At 44.6% G+C, this 23,892-nt stretch overlaps 1 protein-coding gene across 2 annotated transcripts in view; it reads right to left on the bottom strand.

Annotated features, from left to right (window-relative positions):
• Nucleotides 1-23,892, bottom strand: part of LOC133228063 (voltage-dependent R-type calcium channel subunit alpha-1E) — a 338,653-nt gene that overhangs the window by 158,352 nt on the left and 156,409 nt on the right. For both annotated transcript variants that reach the window (XM_061383395.1, XM_061383394.1), the window contains one exon: nt 8,283-8,386. In XM_061383395.1, the coding sequence (XP_061239379.1) occupies nt 8,283-8,386 (104 nt within the window). The remainder of the gene's footprint in view (nt 1-8,282; nt 8,387-23,892) is intronic.

Below are 23,892 nucleotides of genomic sequence, written 5' to 3'. Positions count from 1 at the left end.
TGGAGACAGGAAGCTCTGCTTCTCTTCAAGCCTAAGCTAATAGTTTTCATCAAATCCCATTTCCTCTGAGACAAGTACAAATGTGACAAGTATCCATTTTGTCCTTCTATCCACAGTTCCTGTTTAAATACACTGAGACTCTCAGACATACCTCTGAGCCCTCTACCCACCTAGGCCCGTGCCTCTAGGATGGGTGCCACAGTCACTTTCACGCCTGGTGGGCCATGAGCACTCGTGTGGGCTACCTGCCCTCCCTTACCAGACTCTTATCATTTGCCTGACAGGGGCTCCTCCTTCCATAGCTCTTTTTCTGCTTTAGGAAGCCTCAGGGCATAACATTACACTGCCTGCAGGTCATGGGGAACATATGCCCCAGAGACAAAACCTTCAGAGCTTCTCCCTGGTTTATACATGTAACTCCCAACCAACCCCTTACTCCAAGCAGAATACCTACATCCGCATTCAAGGGCATGTGAGAACCAGACAAAGCAAGAGACAGAGCCCACACCCCCACCACCCTGTACATGGAACTAGCTGCTGCTGAACTGTCTGTAGACACACCAGTGAAACCACATAGGTGTTGAGCATCAGAAGGAGAAAAAGAAACCAGGACAGAGCTATTCCAGCTCCAGCCCATAAGGCCCCTATTGTTAACACTCTTTTAAATGTCAGCATTTCTTCACACCAGCTGTTCCCAGCTGCTGCTGTCACTTCCTAACCTTCTCCAGAAGTGCTAAGGAGGTACATCCCATGCTACTTCTGTTTCATCTCCCAACCTGAGGAGGCCGCCTTCTGGTCTGAGAGGAGCTCATAGTCTCACAGTGGGTTCAAGCCCAGTATCATAGGCTGCTATTTGGATGATAGCCACCTGCAGCTAACAGTGAGAGAAAATGAGCATCAATATTATCAGAGAGGGTAAGAGCTGACAGCTACTCCATGCCACACTTAGGCCTCAGCCTGGGAGAGCGATATTGCTATCCCATTTCACAGGGGAGGAAGCAGGCCCAGAGTAACATGTCCAAATGCACAACACTAATAAGCAGCAGGGTTAGGATTTCACCCATGGAAGAAAAAACCATGACAAACCTAGACCACATATTTAAAAGCAGAGACATCACTTTGCCAACAAAGGTCCACAGAGTCAAAGCTATGATTTTTCCAGTAGCCATGTATGGATGTGTGAGTTGGACCATAAAGAAAGCTGAGCACCAAAGAACCGGTGCTTTCAAACTGCAGTGGTGGAGACGACTCTTTAGAGACCCGTGGACAGCAAGGGAGACCAAACCAGTCAACCCTAAAGGAAATCAACACTGAATATTCATTGCAAGGACTGAGGCTGAAGCTCCAATACTTCAGCCACCTGATGCAAAGAGCTAACTCACTGGAAAAGACCTTGATGCTGGGAAAGATTGAGGGCAGGAGGAGAAGGGGACAACAGAGGATGAGATGGTTGGATAGCATCATCAACTCAATGGACATGAGTTTGAGCAACCTCTGGGAGATGGTGAAGGACAGGGAAGCCTGGCGTGCTGCAGTCCATGGGGTTGCAGAGTCGGACACAACTTAGTAACTAAACAACATGACTGTCAGATGCCAAAGCTTGCGCTTCTCCCAACCTACCATGCTTTCGTGCCAGGAGCCAGCGTGAAGAACTCCGCCTGTGGCAAAGGTCATGAGGAAGGAGGCTCGGCATACGCAAAGGCGGGATCAAGCCTCAGGAGTCCCCCTGGAAATTCCCGAGCATCTACCCCCAAAACCAGAGTCTGCCTACTTTACTGCTTTGTGCTCTCACCTACACCTCTGACTTTATGGGGGGCTGTCCCCCACCACCATCTCTTTCTCTGAAAAAGAGTTAACTTACAGCTCCAGTTAATAAAGTTCCTTGGCGTGACAAGAGTGTTTTAGTTCACAAACTCCTTTGGGAGTTCTCTAGCCTGCCTGAACAGGTTCTTCTGGCCACATGTGTTTGTTCAGAGCCTCCCAACCGTGAGAGGCATGAGATGTTCTGCTGCTGCTGCTGCTGCTGCTAAGCCGCTTCAGTCGTGTCCGACTCTGTGAGACCCCATAGATGGCAGCCCACCAGACTTCCCCGTCCCTGGGATTCTCCAGGCAAGAGTACTGGAGTGGGTTGCCATTTCCTTCTCCTGAGATGTTCTAAAACTGTCTAAATACAGATTCCTTTGAGCAGTTAAAAGATTGATTAGAAATTGTATTGGTGAAGGGTTTTTCACTTGTTGGGCCAATGTTTGCTGCTAAGTTTCCATATCCCTTACCTACTGTGTCCCTGGGAGTGTATTGATTAATATAATTGGTATATAGGAATGTAAGTAATAGCTTTAATGTTTGTAACCTTGGACCCTTGAGTTAATTCTTTTCTTGTTATAGCCCACCACACCTTTGCCCTATAGGAATGCAACTTTATCTAATGCTTTTGGAGGGTGGCACCTGACTTTAGAATAATCACCTTTAGAGAAAAATAAGTTTTCTGAAGAAAGGGTCATAAAATGTTAACAGGCCTCCTGGCCAGAAGATGATGTTAATCACCTAAACTTTTGCATATGATAAGTTTGAAAGCCTGGCTTCAATAGGGATCAAGGACTGCTGTCCTTGCATGACTCCACCCCTTCCCCCATTATCCTCTATGCACAACTTAAGGTATAAAAACTACTTTGGAAAATAAAGTGCGGGCCTTGTTCACCGAAGCTTGGTCTCCCCATATTGTTCTTTCTCTCACCTTCTGGCTGAATTCCCATCTGGAGTGTGGAGGCTCGTCAAGCCTACTAATTTTGCCTGGGCTTCTAAGATCTGACTGGGGAGGCCTTAGTGTCTCCTCTCCTTCGGGAGAACAGGAGGACGCCTGCGGCCTACGTAGGTGACGCAAATTCCTTGTCTTGGAATTTTATTGGCTTTCCACGTAAACCAAGTTATTCAGCCTCTTTTCCTCACTGAATTTTCTCACTGAGCTATCCCTATTTAATCACTCTTTATATCTCTAATTAATACTTAATCAAGCTATTGTCTCCTGATCACCAAAGCCGTCTCCCCTTCGAATCCTCTGAATCCACCGGGGCTGGACCCCGGCACCTTCCAACCAGGATACATATGTAGAATTCAAAGAGGCAATTCCAAACTAGAGCTAGTGCATCAGAGCGGACACAGTCAGACACAGGATTGTCTTTCTGTGCCAGTGTTCTTTCCCTTTCCAGCTCTGTTAAGACACATTCCCAACCCAAAGAGGAACTTTATCTGGAACATCACTGACTTGTTATTCAAAAGTGAGAATCTGACTTGAATCTTTCCAACTAAAACATGGACACACTTAGGAAATAAGTAAGAACAAAATGTAGCAGATAAGATTATACAAATGGGAGATTATCCCCTCAGTAGAAATACAAGAAGAAAGAAGTCTGTGGTCAGACCCATCCTGGGCAGCCATTGAAATAGAGTAGTTGAGTTGCAGCTACAGGATATGTGGAAATAATTACCTATTGAGCATAAAGGCTGTCAATGAATGCTCACTGAATGAGCACCTACTTAAGAAATCCTATTACATCTGTGACTCTCCACTCCAGACACACACTATTAAGAACTTCTTCATACTGTCTGCTGTTTTTCCTTCATAACCATTTCACAAGTCACCCAAGGCTCTTAGTACTACAAAGTTGACTAATACATCAGAGTTTTCTCTTAATCTTCCTGTATCTGGTCTCTCCCCAGGCCAATCCTCTTCCTGGGGAAGAGAGATTGGTCTCTTTCTCAGGTCAATGTCTTATACACACCTTTTGTCCTATACTTTTTGTGGGTGTGCAATCATTATAAAATTTAATTTCTATTTTTTTCAAAGTGATGCATGTTGTGCTTTAAGGTCAAATATTTTTTAAAGCTTATAGTGAAAAACCAGCAGCCCACAGCCTCACCCTTTCTCACCCCTGAATCTGACGCCCCATAGGCAACCACTTGTAATTCTTTTACCTGCTTCTTCTAGTACTCATTTCCAATTTTCTAAATATTATACAACTGCTGTTTCTTTATCTTTCAGTTTTAGGTATTGCTTAAGGACTTTCCCACTGTGGAACCTAAGATTTTAGTCTCTGACATTCCCTTCTCCTCCCCCTACTTATTCTCTCCTATGCTCTCAAGGCAACCATAGCACCATAGGGGTTATCTCAAAATCCAGTGTGAACAATACACATCTGACTGACAGTTGAGCTGTATGGAGTACCTACTTTGCTTATATTCCTTTGGTGATAACACTTCTGTATTCTGTGGAATTCTTTGCTTAGATTGATGTATGTGTGTGAAAATACATACAAATATCTATATATTCACATATATATAGTTTTGGAAAAAACATTAAACTCTTCTAACTATACTAATACATATTGGGAATTATTAATTCCATTTTTTCTTAAAGATATCATTTTTACAGCCTTCTGTCATCCTACTCAAGTCTGAACTTGGTGTTCCCTAGACTTTCAGACAGTTAGCATCCTAGACTTCCCTTCATCATTATCCTGGAAAACTTTCTTCCTCTCCAATGAATCTCTTGTTTCCATAAGTCACATGTCCTTTTCCCTCTTCAATGAATTCCTTACTTTTAGCGACTCACATTCTCCAGTAGCTTCTTCAGAAAGAGTGTCTCAAAATATTGCAATTTCATCCTCACAAATAATTGCTATTTTCGCTAGGTATGGAATTCTATCTTGGAAATTTTTTTTCCTTCAGAAAGTTTTAGGAGGTTTTCTATTGGTTCCTAACTTTCAATATCATCAAGAAATCCAAAGCCATCCTAACTCCAAGATTCTGTATAAATAAAATTCATCCCCTTAATAATCACCAGAAGCTTACAGAATATTATCTTACTCAGATGCTCTGAAATGTCATGATTTATCTTGGTGTGGTCTTTTCTCTTTCATTGTGTTGAGTTATCAGTGGGCATTTTTCTTATTAATTCATCTGTTCTCAGTTATCTCCATGCCCACCTCCTATTTCCTTGCCATATAAATAACTGTTACATTATATTCAGTGTACACTTTTTAATGAATTTTTACAAACTGTGCACATTTTTTATTTATGTGGATGATACTATACTGTTTCCATCTTGTTTTCACTAAACTCTGCTTTCATTGTGTACATGGTCTTTGTTGCTCCTAACTGCCACATAATATGTCATGGTCTGCATCCAAGAGACAGCTAACTGCTCTCTTAGTTATGGATACCCAGATTTTCGCTAAGTCTGCACTATAAAAACCTAATGATAGAAAGAATATCTTTGCACATGTATCATCAGATGTTTTAAATTTGGCAATGTGAGTTTACTAGTTCTAAGAACATTTTTAGTATTTTTTTTTAGATAGTAATTTTTTTCTATCCATTTCCCTATTTTCTTTATGGAATTTTTATTAGTTCAATGTTGAAACAAATCTTTGATTTTCTTATTTTTGTTCTACTTTCTGTGTGATTTCAACTTTATAGTCCTACCATTTACTGTTTATTACATTTTTATACTTTTACATTAATTCATTGTACATTAATATAAGTTTTACATTAATTATTTTAATTTCCAAATGCTCTTAACTGCTCAGTGTTCTTTTTCATAGCAATCAACTATCTTGTAGATAATCTCTTCTATCTCTGCTGATGTCAATTATGCTTTTAAAAAATTACCTTCTGCTCCCTTCATTATTCATATTCCCTCAAGTTCCTTCTACCTATTTATTATTTTGATTTGTCTTTGTGTTGGACCTTTTCTTTGAATGCTGATGACCCCTAATTTAAGATCAAGATACAAAAGGCTTGTTGGAAGCTCCTATGAATGGTTGGGCCTTATAGAATGGGGGAGTGTAGTGGTTTGACTGGTCCTTGCCTCTCCCAAAGATGTGTCCACATTCTAATTCCTAGAATCTGTGAATGCTCCCTTATTTGGAAAAAGGTAATGTAATTAAGGATCTGGAGATGAAGAGGTCATCCTGAATCATCCAGATGACACTAAATCCAACAACAAGTGTCCTCATAAGAGACAGACAGAAGGAGATTTTAGACAGAATAGGAAGCAATGCAGCCACAGAGGCAGAGACTGGAGTGATATAGTCACAAGCCTAGGAATGCCTGGGGCCAACAGAGGCTGGAAGAAGGAAAGAAATTCTCCCCAAGATCCCTTGGAGGTAGCATCACCCTGCCAGATTTTGGCCCTCTAACCTCCAAAACTATGAGACAATTTCTCTCACTCTTTTAAACCACCTGGTTTGTGATAATTTGTTGGGGTGGCCAAAGGAAACTAATAAGTGGACCTCACCAAAAGTGATGGGTCAGACCATTTTTCTGGTCACCGTCAAATATCAGGACACAGAGGTCTTTTCTCTTCAGATGGATGGTTTTCCACAGAGGACTGCTGTGAAATCCTCTCCCCCTCCTTCCCCAGACTGCTACAGTTCTGAGAGCGAAGCAATAGAATTGGGCTGGAAACATGACACCCAGTTTGTGGACTTTCATATAATACTCCTGTTTCACTGTTTTCTCTTGATCAACCCCATTCTAATATTAAACTCTGTTTAAACATGGTGGATTGAACCAAGTCGGTCATTTCCTGTGTGTCCACAAATCCAAGCTTTTCTGATTCAGCCTTGACAGAGAGGAAATCTTCTAACCAGGGCGGTGTGGGGTTGGTTGGGGCAGGCACCTGTGAGCATTGTTTGTTTGAGGGGAGGACATATCTTAATGTTCCTTACAAGGATTTATGAAAAAACTTTTTTTGTATCCCCCATAAGTCCATTCTGAAGGAGATCAGCCCTGGGATTTCTTTGGAAGGAACAATGCTAAAGCTGAAACTCCAGTACTTTGGCCACCTCATGCGAAGAGTTGACTCATTGGAAAAGACTCTGATGCTGGGAGGGATTGGGGGCAGGAGGAGAAGGGGACGACAGAGGATGAGATGGCTGGATGGCATCACTGACTCGATGGACGTGAGTCTCAGTGAACTCCGGGAGCTGGTGATGGACAGGGAGGCCTGGCGTGCTGCGATTCATGGGGTCGCAAAGAGTCGGACACGACTGAGCGACTGAACTGATCTGATCTGATAACCCAGCTTTACATGATGCTTCAATTCCTGACCCTTTCTTGGCTCTCATTTTTATCGGCATTCCTCATTGTAGTTAACAGAGCCTCAGCTTTCATGCCACTAGATTAGTTATCATTTACTCTCCATCTTCAAACATTTTGTTGGCAACTCTCATTTGTTTTCATACCCTCTCCTAATCTCTCTGTCACCGTGTCCTTCTCAAAATTTATTTTCTGTGTTTGTGGATGTATAAGAGATGACCAACTTGGTTCAATCCACCATGCTTAAACAGAAGCACCACTTTATATAAATTTCCATTTCAAGAACATTTGCCATTCAGACAAGAAATCATGTTCAGTTTTGCTCAGAAAATAGAAGACCCTCTTCGACCTTGCTTTTGCCCTTCTATTTTCTCCTTTCAATTCCCAAAGTGAAATTTCCACTCAGGTTAAATTAGGTCACATCATAGTCTTCTCACTCTCCATAACAAATCCCATTTCTTCATGTTGGCTTATGGGATGGTGCTCCCCTTTCTGGAATATTCATTCCCATGTATTCTATCTTATTCTATTACATATTTTGCATCCCGAGCAAAATCCCAATCCTTTATGAAACCATTCCTGATAACTTCAGACTATATAGGTTTGTCTCTTCCCCAAATGAACTATATCTTATATTAGCCAGTAAACAAACTCCTGCTCCCTAACTGTTTCAAGTGTTGGTGTTGTCTTTTCAGCAAAACATAAGATTTTTAAGGCCAAAAACCATGCCTTAAACTTTATGCGCTCCTTGTAACGCTTATCATGGCATTGAACACTGAATGTTTGTTAACTGATGTACAGTAATTCAAGCCACAAATATGAAATTTGATGCCCAATACAAGATAGAGTAAGAACCTTTTGAGGATAAAGCCTGCATCTTATTAAACATTATATGCCTAACAACCAGCACAGCATTTGACATAAATGGTCTCTCTTGAATGATGGAATGAAAGGATGGATAAATGGACTCTCACTACATATCATATTCAATGTTGTACCAATTTAAGATTTTTAATTCCTAAGAATACTAAAGATGATTAAAATGCTGTACTCCCAGCATCTAGGGCAGCTTTTGGCCCAAAGCGGCTGCTCAGTAAATGAGGGCTGCACGAACGAATTTGTCAGAAGTCCAGAGCATTAGGTTTATAGTCAGAAAGAAGAGAAGAGAGAAACATCTGGCTTACCCGGAAAGCACTCCCAGGACAAGGTTGAGAACAAAGAAGGATCCAATGATGATGAGGGGGATGAAGTACAGCCAATTCCAGGTGGCTCCTAAGGCATCATTGGTCTAAAAGAAAGAAAAATGGTTCTTTAGTATTATACTTCATCAAAACCATCTGCCAGGTGAAGGCCTCCATTCCGCAGCTTCACACTTAGGGTTATGCAACAAGCACAGTGCAATACAGATAAACATGCGTTGCTTCACTCCCAATTTGATGTGATTGTAGATTAACTCATTTTCCCGTGTATACTGTGTGGGGCACCATGTCACCCTGACACAACATCCTGCATTTGAGTGGTCTAACATCCTCACCCAATGGATAACAGTCCAGAAAGGTCAAATATTTTTCTAAGATCACACAAATAATCACTAGTGTTATAGTGTGTGGTGATGTAGGTTCTAAGCCTTTCTACTCTAAATTAGGCAAATTCTCAAAAGACAGAGGCAAGGTACATCCATCATTTTAGTCCAGGGATTCTGGTAAAGACCTTGACAGGTTGCTTGGGAGAGATGAGTGTTATCCACGTCCTGCTCAGCTCCTGACCCTGGGCTCTGGCTTCCTTTCTTCCATCACATCATGGTCCAACGTACACAGTTAGACCAGGCCAGGCCCTGGGAAGGCTCTGGAAAAACAAGGAATAAATCTAGATTTGAAAAGGGATCCCTTGTTCTCTCTGTAATGCTGACACATCGTGAACTAAAACCCGCATGGAAATCTACATTCTGGATTCTAATACCACAAGTGTGATGCCAAGCCTCTGAATGGTAAGGGTTGAGGGAGGATCATATCACGTGGCTCAGTCAACTCCCCAACTCACCAAAAAAAAAAAAAAAATCAACTCTTGGTAGGATTTCTCATTAAGCATCTTGAAACTGTTCAGTTTTGGAACATTTTGAAAGTCCTATCTAATACTTGGATCTCTCAATTAAACTTGACTCTCTCTCCGCATGATATCAATCCCAAATCTCCCTAATTAGTCCACTTGAACTACATTTTGCACACACAGGGCTTTGAAATCCCTCCCAATCCCATCCTACTCTCTCACACACAAACTTTAATACTTGTTTGAAACTCAACAGTTTATGGAAAGATATTTTATTCCCAATTCACTGGAGAAACAAGGCCAGGCCATCCAAATCAAACGCCATACCTAAAATTTGCACACTAAATTAGCAAAATGAAGATCCGAACTCAGAATTTCTATGGCAAAGTGTTTCTTGTCCCTGATGTACCTTTTTCTCCCTCTCACTTTGCCAACATATTTGATTCATCATCTTCCTGTTTCCTGTGGACTTCTATGACATTCTGTTTTCCCCCCAAATTATCTCATTTTCCTTCTGCTTCCCAATCAAATATGTCAGCCTATAAAATACAGCCTCCCACTGATGATGGCAACTATCACTGCAAAATAGATTTTTCCATTAAAAAACAGCTTCTAAAGCAATCTCTTTCACCAAACTTGTCTCTTGGTCTTGCCCCTACACTATTCAGAGAGGTATGTTTGCAAATGAAGCAGAATAAGAGTTAAAAACAAACACCTTCTGAACTAAATGAACAGAAGCAGAGACCTGCCAATTTCAGTATTCAAGAGCCAGTGTTTTGGTTTAACAGGTCTGGTGAGTCAAATGCAAACAAAGAAGATGAGGGCCAGACCTTAGAGGAAACCGCTCCTGGTATCAGAAGGAAGATGCAAAAGAACTAGATGCCAAGGGCTACAGGGGGTTTGAACAGACATCAGTTCAATTCAGTTACTCAGTCATGTCCGACTCTTTGCGACCCCATGGACTGCAGTACACCAAGTCTCCCTGTCCATCACCAACTCCCAGAGTTCACTCAAACTCATGTCCAGCAAGTCAATGATGCCATCCAAACATCTCATCCCTTGTCATCCCCTTCTCCTCCCACCTTCCATCTTTCCCAGCATCAGGGTCTTTTCAAATGAGTCAGATCTTCACATCAGGTGGCCAAAGTATTGGAGTTTCAGCTTCAGCATCAGTCCTTCCAATGAATATTCAGGACTGATTTCCTTTAGGATGGAATGGTAGGATCTCCTTGCAGTCCAAGGGACTCTCAAGAGTCTTCTTCAATACCACAGTTCAAAAGCATCAATTTTTCAGTGCTAAGCTTTCTTTATAGTCCAACTCTCATGTCCATACATGACTACTGGAAAAACCATAGCTTTGACTAGATGGTCCTTTGTTGGCAAAGTAATGTCTCTGCTTTTTAATATGCTGTCTAGGCTGGTCATAACTTTTCTTCCAAGGAGCAAGTGTCTTTTCAACAACTCTGTGGCTTAGACAGTCACCCCCATCCTTAGTACTCTTTGGCAGCAAGAACTCAGTCTGCTCCTAGTACCCTAATCAGGGCTCAAGTGCCAATAAGCATTAGTTGGTGTCAGCAATAGCAATGATGAAATTGTGGCTTTTAAGCTCTCTTTGGTCCCAGGAGTGACTGTGCTATATCTTGAGAATGGGGAGAGCAATTTCAGTCGGGTAACTATTTGCCAAAGATGTTGCAGAGTGAAGAATAATTTTCAAATTGTGGTCTTATAGCTAGTGATCTGTATGATGCTCACATGTTTGGAGGAAAATGAGCTTCTGAATCAAAGAAACTCAGGAAACACAGCAGATTTTATTTTTGCATTAGCCTGAGAGAAGACCCACCCCAAAGAAACAGTATTCAAGTTGTTTCCTCCATCATTTCATATGCTTCCTTGATTACAAACCTCCTTTTCAACAGAAACCTACTAAGATATCAGACAATACAGCCCATGAAATACAGGGATAGAAGGACTCCCCTTCACAGGCCCAGAGTCTGGGATATGCTTTCTAACTCTTCTCTAAAATACTCAGTGTGTTGTGAGAATGTTTTGGTTTTGCTTTAACCTACAGTAAGGCAAGAGCCTTCACTGTCCACTCATTTCTGTACCTGGCACCTGACAAAGTGTTTGGCACACATAGGTGCTCAGCTAACCAGTAAATGACCACGATTTGAGTAAAATGATTCTCGGGTTTAAAATATGCCAAAAATAAATTCATTCTGATATTCTCCCCAAGCTTTATCTGAATTGCATTTGAAAAAGTCATCCACCATGGTATTGGAGTCTGTGGGATGAGAAGAGGAGGAGAAAGAAAAGATAAGGAGAAAATGAATATCTGGGAGGACCCCAGCACCATGCCCTAGGGGCTTATTAAGGATGACTGACAGCTTAAAAGGTTCTTCTGGAGAAAGCAGCCCGACAGCTCCCCTAGATTATTCACAAACCTTTTAATAGACCCGCTGCACCCTCGCTACACCTTCCTCCTCTCCCTCGTTTCCTCTTAGCTCTTCCCCTCCCATCATTCCTGTCCAGGTGGCCTCACAATCTCACCTCCCCTGCTTGTCAGTGGACCAATGACAGGTCCACTAGGGCAAGGGAACAAACCTCAGCAGGAAGTGGGCAAGCTTAGGACTTCACGCCTCCCTCCTCCAAAATGGCAAGGTTCTTTCTGATGCTAATTAGAGTTTCAATCTCTTTCTGATTCATCATTATTACAACCTTAAAATTGTCCAGTGTAGGAGAGACAACTACTGCAATATCTTTTGAGATGGAAGAAGAAAAAAGCACTCGACAACTCTGAAGGCAGCAAGTGCCCTGACACCATACGAGGTGGGAGTCAGGAGCACCGAGCACAAAGTTGCCAGTTCAGCTCCAGAGTTGTGACTGTGCTCCCTCTCGGGGTGGGCATGCCTGTCTGTGGCACAGCAGGCGGTGGGAGAGCGGAGGGGCTGCCTACGTCAGAGGAAGCATCTCCCCTTCCCTTCTGTCCCCCAGTACCCACCTCCCCCACCCGCCCAGCTTCTGTGATCCCAAGCATCTTGGGTGTGGAGCATCACTTCATTCTCCCTACCGATTCTTCCCTCAGGGACCGAACAGTCACCCTAAGTACTCCATGCAAGATAGAGAGAAAGAAGACCTTTCCCAACATGGTCCACCCATTTCTGGTTCCAGGCAAGTCTCACGGTGGAAGCTTCCCTGCCCAGCCTAGTATTGTGGAGCAGCTAAAGTATAAACCAGCCCCTCCTTGAAAAGAAGGCTTGACAGTGCATTCCAGCCTCCTCCTTCCCCACCATTCATGGAACACCTACTCTGTGGCAGGCAGTACCGAAGAGAGCTTTTCTTTGGAGCAATGTCCTCTTATTTAAGATGTTGAGTCTCCTCCCACTGACCCAGTCAAGCCCCTAGACTCGACAGGCTGGCCGGCCTCCATCTCTCTCACCTCCCGTTTCCCTGAGTGACACACACACGCACACGTGTGCAGGGCGGGGGTGATGACAGACAGAGAAAGCACTGGGGGTGGCGGCCCACCTGCACAGGGAGCGCTCAGCGGGTAGCAGGTGGGAATGTGTTCCTTTGGGAACCTGCCTGACTGGGGGTGGTGAGCCCACCCACTCCCTGGGTAAACAGGCACACATGGCAATTATCACATTAATCTCCGGGGGATGGGGGAGATGGTGGAGGGCAGGGGTGGGAGAAGCCAGACTGGGGAAAAAGATGGGATGGGATGGCAGGAGGCAGGGGATCCCATGGTTTTCCTGGTGCAAGGCCGAAGGCAGGGCTAGCCTCCGTAGTTGGAAGCAGGTCTCCATCAGGGTTCCACAGGGCTCTGTGGAAAACAGGCTGAAGAGCCTCCTCTTGGACGGCCACACCTTTCACAGAGCAGCTTCCACCAGGGAGGCTGAATGACACATGGCTGCAGAGTTGGGAGGTTGATGAGTTGGGACTGGGAAAATATGGGGTTTTTTTCAGGGGAAAAAGGGTCCTTTCAGGAGAAAAAAAAAAAAGGTCTCTCGGATACACCTGCTTCCCAGGCTGGAGGCGCCAGCAGGCAAGCCCCAGCCTGGCCCCCAGCAGGGTTTCTTGGCCAGTGCCTCACTAGTATCTTGGGCTGGATGAGTCAAGGCTGGGTTGGGGAGGAGGAGGCTGTGCTGTGCACTATGTTTGCAGGATCCCTGGTTTCTACCTATTAGATGCCAACAGCATTTTTCCCAGTTGTGGCAGCACAAAGTGGCTCCAGAACTGCCAAACATCCCAGGGGGCCAAAACGGCTTGCTATTGAGAACTGCTGGCTGAGAGACTCTGGCCTTTGGAATTACCAACTGAACTCAAGTCAAGGGATGGCTGCAACAGCAGTCCTGGGCTGTCAAAGAGGCCAAGCCATTCATCTCAGCAAAAACATCTGGCCAAGGGGACTTCCCCGGTGGTCCAGTGGTGAAGACGCCACACTTCCACTGCAGGGACCACAAGTTCAATCCCTTGTCAGGGAACTAAGATCTTGCATGCCACCTGGTGAGGCCAAAGAAAAAAGTCCAAGGCCTCTGCTGACCACACCAGGGAGAGAAAATTCAGAGAGGGCAAAAGGGGAGTAAAGGAAAGGGGCAGAGATCAAAGAAAATTCCACAATTCCACCTTCCCTGATGGTATGATAACTGGGCACCCAGCACTGCCAGCTTGCTGGTCTCCTCTGGGCCCACACTTCATTCCAGCACCAAGTGAACACCTCCTTTTCATCCCGAGAGACTTGAAGTCCACATTTCAGCGCCAGAAGTCGTGTGTTGTACGACAAATGTGTGGACCATGTATTAATACTGCACGACAGATACTCTCCTAGATACTGGGGATGAATGATGGACAGAACAGTACCAGGTCCTGATCCACATGAAGTAGTATAATTGGGAGACCCCCATTAAATAAGTGAGCTCACACGGCCTGTTCAACTTTAAACTGAGGGGAGGGTGATGAAGGACCACACCAGCAGCTGACCTGCAGGTGCGTCTGATCTGGTTCAGGAAGTCAGCAAAGGATTTGCTGAAGCTTTCAGAGTAAAGCATCACATGAGTCTAAGAAACTACCTTGGCAAAGGCAGCGGAGGTTAGAAAGGCAGAGGAAAGGTTTATCATGGAGGGGAAAGGGAGAGGAGGAGAAGGTTTAAATTAAGAAGTGCTCACAGTCATAATAAAACCAGCTTATGCTTACCAAAGGGGAAAGGGGGATAGTGGGATAAATTAGAAGCTTCAGATTACCATATACACATTACTACATATAAAATAATATATAAAATAGATAACTGACAGGGACCTACTATATAGCAAAGGGAACTCTATTCAATGTTTTGTGATAACCTGTAAGGAAAAAGAATCTGAAAAAGAATGGATAGATGTGTGTGTGTGTAACCAAACTGCTGTGTTGTGGACCTGAAACTAACATGTTGTAAATCAGCTACACTTCAATTAAAAAAAAAAAAAAAGATTAAGAAGTGCCAAGAGGTAGGGGACACAAGAGAAGAAAAATGAGGGCAGGGAACGCTGATGCTGAACTCCTGCCTCTTTGCAGCAGCAGCCCCCAGGCACCTGGGTGGATGTTGTACTGAAACATTCATAAATCATAAGGGCACCATCCTTAGTGGATTTTTTCAAAGTGTATATAACTGTGCAGCCAGCATCCAGATAAAACCAGGCTTCCCTCACATCCCTTCCTAGGAACCATCTCCTCCTCAAATGTAATGTTCTCCTGACTTCTATACCCATCAATTACACTGGCCTAGTTAAGAAATCACATCTCACATTTCTCTCAATGTCCTGAGCCATCCACATTCCCTCACAGGGACTTACATTTGGAAGAACCCTCTCCCTGCTGAGCTCTCACTGGCCTGGACGTGGCAGAGTCTGTGCTGTCCCCAGTGGTCTCCTTTAGAGCAGGTGGACCAGCGTCCTCAGCAGCTCTGAGTTTTGGCTGCTAATGGCTCACACCTGGATCCTCCTGAGACATCGGCCCCCGGCTGACAGACCCTCCTCATCTGGGAGTTTGTGCCTATCCATGGGGGCCGTGACCTGGAACCAACAGCTCACTGATGCGGGGATGTCACGGGCCCAACCCCTTCCCCTCTGCATGGGACAGCCTCTGTGGTGCAGTTCACTCCAGAGCTGCCTTGGGGATCAGACTCAGGCTAAAACGTGTACAACCACATCTCTGTCTAGTATTTTCTCCTGACCTATTCACCTTCCCTCCTACCAGTTCGGGGTCTCCCTGCAAGAAGTCCATCAGTAAAATCATTGCCACAAAAATCTCTGTCCCAGAGACAGTTTATAGGGAATCTGATTTAAGGCATTAAATCGTTATCTCATCAGGGTTTGACCAACCTCACAAAGCAGTAACACTCTGCCCCTGAGCCACCCAGATGGATAGTAGATGATGTTTTTAAAGGCAGAGCCACTGCCCCTTGACCACAGTCACATTTTAGGGAAAGGAAGTACGATGTACAGCGTACGACCACTAAGCAAGGTAAGGCCTGTGGACCACGTGTACCAGGAATTCTAGCCACCATCTAAGTAGATTACAGGAACACACTACCCAATCCATCATTTGGCAGAGGAGGAAGGTAACGAAGGTCTGGACAAGCAAAGCAACGGGGACACAATCTAGAGCCACATGGGGTCAACTTCTTGAGGATGCCTGACTGTCCATTATCTCACTTGGTCTCTTGATAGCAATCCTACCCACTCTATCACCACCTTCTAGGGCAGAGCCACAATAAAGAAGAACGCCAACGCTAGGGCCTGGCAGCCAGAAGGTAAGAGCTGTATCTCTCAGACCCCAGGCAAGAAAGCAGGGTCGGGGGAGCAGGTGGAAAGAGTGAGGACAGAGAGCCCAAGTGAAACTCAGCCACCTGCTGCCACCCAGCAGGGAGGCGGAACCTGTCAGTCCTGGAGGCAAAGCATTTCATTATGTGTCAGACCCCTGAGTGTATTTAATAAATATGCTAAGCCTCCCCATACAAACAAGCTCCAAAGGCAGCATCTGGCTGAGCCAAGGGCCTGAGATTACTAATCAAGGCTTTCCACGCATTCTGGTCCTTTTCAGACCCCCAGATTTGATGGCCAGCGGCCACTTTCTCCTCTTGCCTGGACTGCCAGCGCCTGTCACTGAGAATTCGGCAGTGCCTTAGCCCACATGCAAAAGTACCTCCAGGGGGACTTCCTACTGGGCATTTCACCACTTATTCTTCCTCTTCTCTGACCAGTGGAAAAACAGAGCAGGACTAGTGGGCCCAGGAGGAGAGCCAGAAAAATCCACTCTCCCACCCGTGTTCACAGGCAGCAGTATGATGCCAGCAAGGCCACCCTCGGGAGCTCTGCATAGTATCACCGACCAGCAAGCACTGCCCCACCCTGGACGTGGGTGGTGATCACCACTGGGGCTGGGCAGACAGGTATGGACGTATTTGTGAAAATCCATCCACACGCCTGGGAAGAGGACGCAAGTAAATGTCAAAGTGAGGGCGGATGAGCAGTCCGGCATCTGACCAGGAAGGCTGCCATGACCTTGTCCACGCAAGTGAGCGCCTTCACACCCACACTGCTCGGGGCCGGCTGTGCTGAAGAACGCTTCGGTAAATCCTAATGATTCCAATACCATTGTTATGTGAGGTTTGTTGTCTCCTCCCTTTCTGATCACTGGCCCAAAAGCCCAAAATGGAGAGAACAGATCTGTTCAAGATCTTGTATTGGTTGAAGCCGGGATTGGGTTCCACAGGGGCTCAATATCCTATTCTTTCTACTTGTGTGTACACATGAAATTTTCTATAATAAAGAGTTTTTAGATTTTCCCCAAATAAAACTGCATAGGTTGTTTATACGGTTCAGGGTCATATATGGGGTTTTAGAGAAACCTTTGTGGCAAAACACTGGAAAATGGTAACTGGGCAGGGGTAGAAATCAGTGATTTTATTTTAAAATATTTTTATCCTTTTCTATACTTTGCAGCTTTTTATGCAGTAACTAGTGGGTTTTGCTTTGTTTTCATGGTAAGAGAAAACATAAAGAGTACTGTAGGGAAATAGCCAGAGAGAAGGGAAGGTCCTCCTGCCAGGCAACTGCAGCAGGGTGCTGGGGAGGTCAGCTTCCCTGGGGTCACTGGGGACTGGACAGTTGACCACACAGTGAGCCATCCAAGTTGAGATGCTGCTCACCTCTGGGAAAAGGTGAGTATGCTTTTCTGATGCTGCCATATGTACGTTGGCCAAGTCAGCCACTCAGAGAGGAAATGAATGAGGATACTTCCCTCGTGGTCCACTGGTTAAGACTCTGAGCTTCCAGTGCAGGGGGTACAGGGATAGATCCCTGGTTGGGAAGCTAAGATCCCACATGCTGCATGCAGCACAGCCAAAAATAAACAAATGAATAAAGAGGTTGTTTCTTATGATGATCAGCTAACACACATCACCCTTCTACCCAGTATACACGGCTGGTTGACCAGAGACTGAATGTATTCTTGCAAGAAACTCAAGCACCAGAAGAGCTCAGAGAATGAGAGAAGACGTGAGTCTCAGCAGACCCTCCCTTTAAAGCCCAGGGACAAAGGGTGCATGAGGCTTGACAGACCCTCTGCATTGCAAGAGTTTTGTGTAGTTTAGAAAGACTATACTGATGACACAGGGCAACAGGTCTTCAACCACTCCCTGGTTGGTTCTCTGATCTATCCCACAGTCCTCAGAGGTCAGTCCTTCTGGTTACGATCATTTGCTGCATTTCCATGAGTCCCCTGTCCCCTCCAGTTAAACATCTCTATTTCCCATTCGTCTAACATGAATTCTGTACCTTTCATCATCTCGAAGTTTAGAAGGAAGAACAGCATCTTGTACAAGCCCCTTACTTTATGAATGAAGAACCAAAGATCAAAAAGCTGATTTCTGAAAGATACTCCCTAGTTGATTACAGAAGCACAGCTAGGACTTCTGACCCCCAGGCTACCTGGCACAGCCCTTCTATTCTCCCCCACATCATTTAGTATTGAGATTAAATATATGGTCCTACTCCCTCTGGTCATTTGTACATAGTTAGTCTAGCCTCCTGCTCTCCCTTGGAAACTCCCTGAAGTTGGACACCATGATGATATCTTACTTCTGAAGGTTCAGAGAATGGAGCTATGAACATGGCTATTAGATTTCATGAAGAAAGGAGTGAGGCTGGAGATGTCCTCAAAGGCATCCTGGGGCTGTGCCTTCACCTGGACTTGAAGTAGGACAAGGATGTAGATTAGCCCATCAATGGAGGAAGACAGTCCAAGAGAGGGAAACAAGTGGGAACAATGAGGCCACAAAGAGTAGTTGTGGGGAGCAGCGAGTAAGGCAAGATGGACAGGAGCAGGTCCAGGCTTCCCTGGCAGACCAGTGGTTAAGAATCCATCTCGCAAAGCAGGGGCTGCTGCTGCTGCTAAGTCGCTTCAGTCATGTCCGACTCTGTGCGACCCCATAGATGGCAGCCCACCAGGCTCCCCCATCCCTGGGATTCTCCAGGCAAGAATACTGGAGTGGGTTGCCATTCCCTCCTCCAATGCATATAAGTGAAAAATGAAAGTGAAGTCGCTCAGTCACGTCTGACTTATAGCAACCCCATGGACTTCAGCCCACCAGGCTCCTCCATCCATGGGATTTTCCAGGCAAGAGTACCGGAGTGGGGTACCATTGCCTTCTCCAGCAAAGCAGGGGACACAGGTTCAATCCCTGGTCCGGGAAGATCTCACATGCCGTGGGGCAACGAAGCCTGTGCTCCGCAACAAGAGCAGATGCCACAATGAGAAGCCTATGCACCACAATGAGAGAGTAGCTGCCACTCAGTGCAAATAGAGAAAAGCCCAAGTGTAACAGTGAAGACTCAGCATGGCCAAAAATAAGTAAATAAATATTAAACAAAAAAAAGAGAGAGAAGCAGGTCCTGGAAGACCCTGAATGGGGGTGTAAATGTTTGGATTTGCTCACTACCCTAGAGCTTTTCCTTCCTTCTACCTTCCCTGTCTGCCAAGCCATGCGTTCCCTCATACTAAGCCTGCTCAGTTTCCAGAAGGATTCCCTGAAGCACATCACTCGACTTTTCTCTAGAATTTCCCAGCACTTAGGTGCACCCCGTAGCAGCATGCATATTCATTCAACATTTTTGAGTGTGTACTCTGTACATGATGAATGAGAAAGGAAAACAGTCCTTGAGGGCCTTGGTATCCATAAGGAGGCTAAGTCATGAGCATAAATGCCTATAATTGAAAATAGAGCATTAAGGGCTGCACTTGGGTTTTATTTGTACTTGTTTACAGACCCTCTTTATATGTGTTCTGTTTCTCTCACATATTAGTCCTCCCTTTCCATTAGGGTTGACTGGTTCTTATCAACAGAACTACATCCTTTATCTACTCTACTAATGCCTACAAACAAAGAGATTCTCAGTAACGCTATTAACTAGCAGATTTTAACACTACTACCATTCTTCTGCCTCATGGGCCTATATGAGTTTCCTTTTCTGGAAATAAATATATCACCTGTAAAATGGCATCTCTGTTGACACACAGCAAGTACACTTAGCTAACTCAAATATTCAGTACAGCACATAAGAGCAGACACTCAAGCAAAGAGCTTCAAGCATAATCATTTTTAGTGGTTTTCATTCCCTCCATAATGCCTTCTGAGCAGGTAAATTAATTTATCATCCAACATCCATGTTTTAATTAACGACTGCGTGTTAAACAATATGTAAGGCTGGTAAGCCCAGCTGGTTCCCTGAAGAAGCCCCAGGCCAGTTACTTTCATTTATTTTGTGGCCACAGGAACCACTCTTAGTCCTTGGTAAGAACGGCTTGAAAGCAAGATATCATAGCTTTGATGTCTTTGTATCTTCTGACTTTAAGACATAGCTCTTAAAAACATGCTCAATGGCTCTGCACTGGTGCTGGTAATGGGGATAATGAAATGCTCAGTCCCTTGATTTATTTATCGTGGGATAAATATGCCTATTTATTACCCAGGGGTCTGAGAGTATGTAGGTGAGGTTCTTAAGTCTGATCTGTCCTGCTCAATCAGAGTTTCTCCAAGAATGCTGGGCTGCACATGGCCCCAAAACATCACTCCACTCACCTCCCATGGCCATTGGCAGAGCCTGGCTCAGCCTGAGTCCCCAGGGCTGGTCCCCTCCACTTGTGAGCAGCTTTGTCCACTCACCCCAGTGTTAGACAAATGTTATTTTCTATGTGTGCCATGATGTGAAAAAGAATAGGAATCACTGTGCCAGACACCATCTGTCAGGGACACTGAGGAGGGAATTCCTCACTTGAGTAGGTGCCTACATCAGACAACAGATGTGGGGTCCCTTCCCACTCAGACCCAGATTCCTCACTGTGGTTCTCCTCTATCTGATGGACTTGAATTCTCTGGTCTTTTCCCTGAAACCTTCCCTTTTCTCATCTTTTGATCGCTACTGCCCTCCTAGGACTCATCTTAGCGGTTCTTCTCTTTCCCCAAAGATACACAGGGTGCATTCCAACTGAGCATTCCTACTGGCTTAGGGGAGTAGCAAGGTTGAAACAGAATACAGATAATAAAGCAATAATGTTCACTGCTTCCCCAATCTGGTAACCACTGGAAAAACATAACTCTTTTTTGGTCTTTACCATTCTTTGCACAACTTTCACTGCTGTACATTAGGGTGGAATGTACTGAAATCAACCATGTTGGGTGACTCATACAAGACTGCATATGAGCTTTTGGATGGCAAATCCAACATGGACCCAGTGAAACCTATTTCTGGAGGTACTAAGTATATACCAAGAAGACCCGATTAAAACACTTTTATCTCCACATTTTCCTGTGACTTATACCCTAAGGCTCCAATGTAATTGAGAAAGAAAAAGAATCAAGGCTTCCATTCATTAAGCATCTAGTCTACCCTGAACACTGAGCCAGGTGCATACCAACCACATGTAAGAGGAGCTGCAACTGTAATGTCATGTTTTAGAAACAAAACAAAACCCAGGCTCATAAAACCTGAGGACTCACCCAAGGCCCCATTGTCGTATATTATAGAACCAAAATCCAAACCCATGTTTGACTTGCTCTTAAGACATGACATGGTGTTGCCTCTTGTATGGGGGGGCAGGGGGAGAGAAAGAGAAATAAAAAATTTTAACACGGAACATATCAGAACAAAGCTATGAATGCAGGTATTTACAACAGCAGTGCCAGCAAAAAAAAAAGAAAAAAATTGTTTCTCACCAATTGCATATTGAAATCCTATCTGAATATTACATTGTTTCCACAACTTTGAAAAACACCTTAATGCAATGATTTCTTCTCTGCCCTAGCTGTCTGATAAGGTTGGAAGACTGTCATAGAGAGTTCCCTGGCCAGTAGTGCAACAGTCAGTCTGTTGCCAGGGTGATCTCGTTAAGAGGGACAAGTGACTGCCAGCCACGGCTGGCTTCAGTCTTCAAAGGAGGGCAAAGTCGTCATTTCTAACCAACATCTCTCATCTGTCAACATCTCTCCAACCTGTCTTTCTTCTGCTTAAAACCCTCCAAAGGCTGCCCATGCCAAATCTCCTACCACGAGAGACCCCAGCCCAACCTCTCTGGCTCATCTCACAGCCCCCGCCTCCTTGTATAACCAAGTCACATGGCCACACCGAGATTCTTACAATTATCTCACATGCCACTTTCTTTCACAGCTCTGTGCTTTTGGTCATATAGTTCCCACTGCGTAGGATACCTTCTCTGCCTTTTCCTCCTGGAAAGCCTCTGTTTAAAGGTTACCTTCCCCCAGAAATCCTCCCAGAGTCGGTCATTCTCTTCACTCTCTGCACACAAGGCTACCATGTCACTCAACTCTGTCCCGTGCTCATGGCTTGCTGGTATGCCTTTCTCTACAAGAGTTGACACTCCCCAAGAACAAGGAAAAGGTCTTCTTTTTCTGTCTATCTGCCTCAGAACCCAAGTTAGTTCCCAGTGGGTACTTTATTCAGAGTGAATAAAAAATGAGTAAGTTAATACGCTGAATGTGTCACGACTGAGCGACTAAACACAGCACAGCACACGACTCTGATTAAATCTAAGACAAGCAAAAGAGAGAAAAGAAAAGGTGATGAGAAAGAGGATTTCTTAAAGAGTTAATTAAATGTCCAGAGGTTTCTTTTATCACTAAGAGGGCAGAGTCACAGGTTGCCTAGAGCGGGTTTATCAGGGATTATCACTTAATAAGCCCTTCCCAGGTATATCTGGCCACTGAAGGACTTCATCCTCCAATACTCTTCAGAAGAAGAAAGGCTCTATCACTCTCATCTCTGATGAACTCAGGAAAGAATTAAAAACAAAACTGGCAGATCTGCCATCACATCCAGCTACAGTTTCAGCTGTAAAACTGGGTTTGAGGGAGGTGGAAAATAGAGACTTGAATGTGGACTGTGGTTCCTACAGGACCCCAGGCAGAGATTAGGGGAACTCTTCCTGATTGGGAAACTATCGGGTTGGCCAAAAAGTTTGTTTGGGTTTTCCGTAACACTTTGTGGAATAACCCAAAAGAACGTTTGGCCAACTTAATGGAAGAGAGAAACACATCTCTCAGTAGATGGTGAGGGGGTTGAGGGGGAGGGAACTAAGAGGGGAGAGAGCAGCCTCTTTGGGAAAGCAGCAAAAAAACACAGTCTCTCTGCAGTGGCCAGAGGGTATGAAGGTGACGGGGAAGAGAGCATGTCTCAGGGAAGGTGGCCCTGGTTCTCTGAGTGTGAAAGCTAAGCTTGAAACTCTCTAGATCCCACATGGGGAGTTCTGTGTTCTGTCCTCCTAAGCTTTGTCAGGTAGAGATGCTTTTTCAGCTGGAAATTCATTACGCCTCCACCTGAAACCCCCCACTCATCTTTTCAAAGATGAAGAAATACATTGTGAAAAATTTCGGCCATCCTTCAAGGCCCTTCTCTTACCCTTTCTGGATGAACCAATACCCTGATCACCCAGACAGGGCCCTCCAGTGCCCCAAGGGCTTTTCCAACTAGTTCTGAGATCCTCTAATTTGCATATTCAGAGCTAGCCCCAAACCAACTGCTTGGCTTAAACCCTGGCCATGTATTTAGTCTGAAGAGTATACATTTCCTAAGACAAACTCTCTTGATATTCAACGTGAGGTCCCACAACATCAATAATAAGAGTCAACACTTTTGGGAGCAATTTCAATGTAATGTTTTGCCCAAAGGTGCACACTTAATTTTCTCAAGAATCTTTTGAAGCAGATACTAGTAGCATAGCCTTTTTCTCTGATAAGGAAACTGAGGCACAGAGCTGTTGGCTAACCTGCCTGAGGCTGCACAGTAAGTGAGGGGAGGACCACGTCAGCTGTCTGAAAACTGAAACACAGAAAATGCTCCACACTTACTACGTATTAATGTTATTTAAATAGGTTAAGTTCCGTTCCCTTTAACCCTTGAAAATGGGGGGAGAAAGAATGAATGAATCACTATTATTTATATCTGTCTCATCTAAATATTTTACTTGCCTTGTACAAGGAGACTGGTGCCTACTTCTAAGCCTCTTATCATTTGCAGGGGATTGTAATATTTATCACACCACATAATGATTATTTACTTGTCAGTCCCCTGTACAAATCTGTGAAATCCTGGAGGACAGAGTTTTGTGGTTCAATGTATAGCATACCTGCTACAGGACTCTGACTACTGCTCAATCCGTATCTGTTGTATGAGTGGGTGAATGAGCTAATCAAATCTT

Source organism: Bos javanicus, chromosome 16, assembly GCF_032452875.1.
Source record: "Bos javanicus breed banteng chromosome 16, ARS-OSU_banteng_1.0, whole genome shotgun sequence".
Lineage (NCBI taxonomy): Eukaryota > Metazoa > Chordata > Mammalia > Artiodactyla > Bovidae > Bos > Bos javanicus.
The sequence above is the reverse complement of the archived record's forward strand: the minus strand, read 5'-3'. Positions and strand labels throughout refer to the sequence as shown.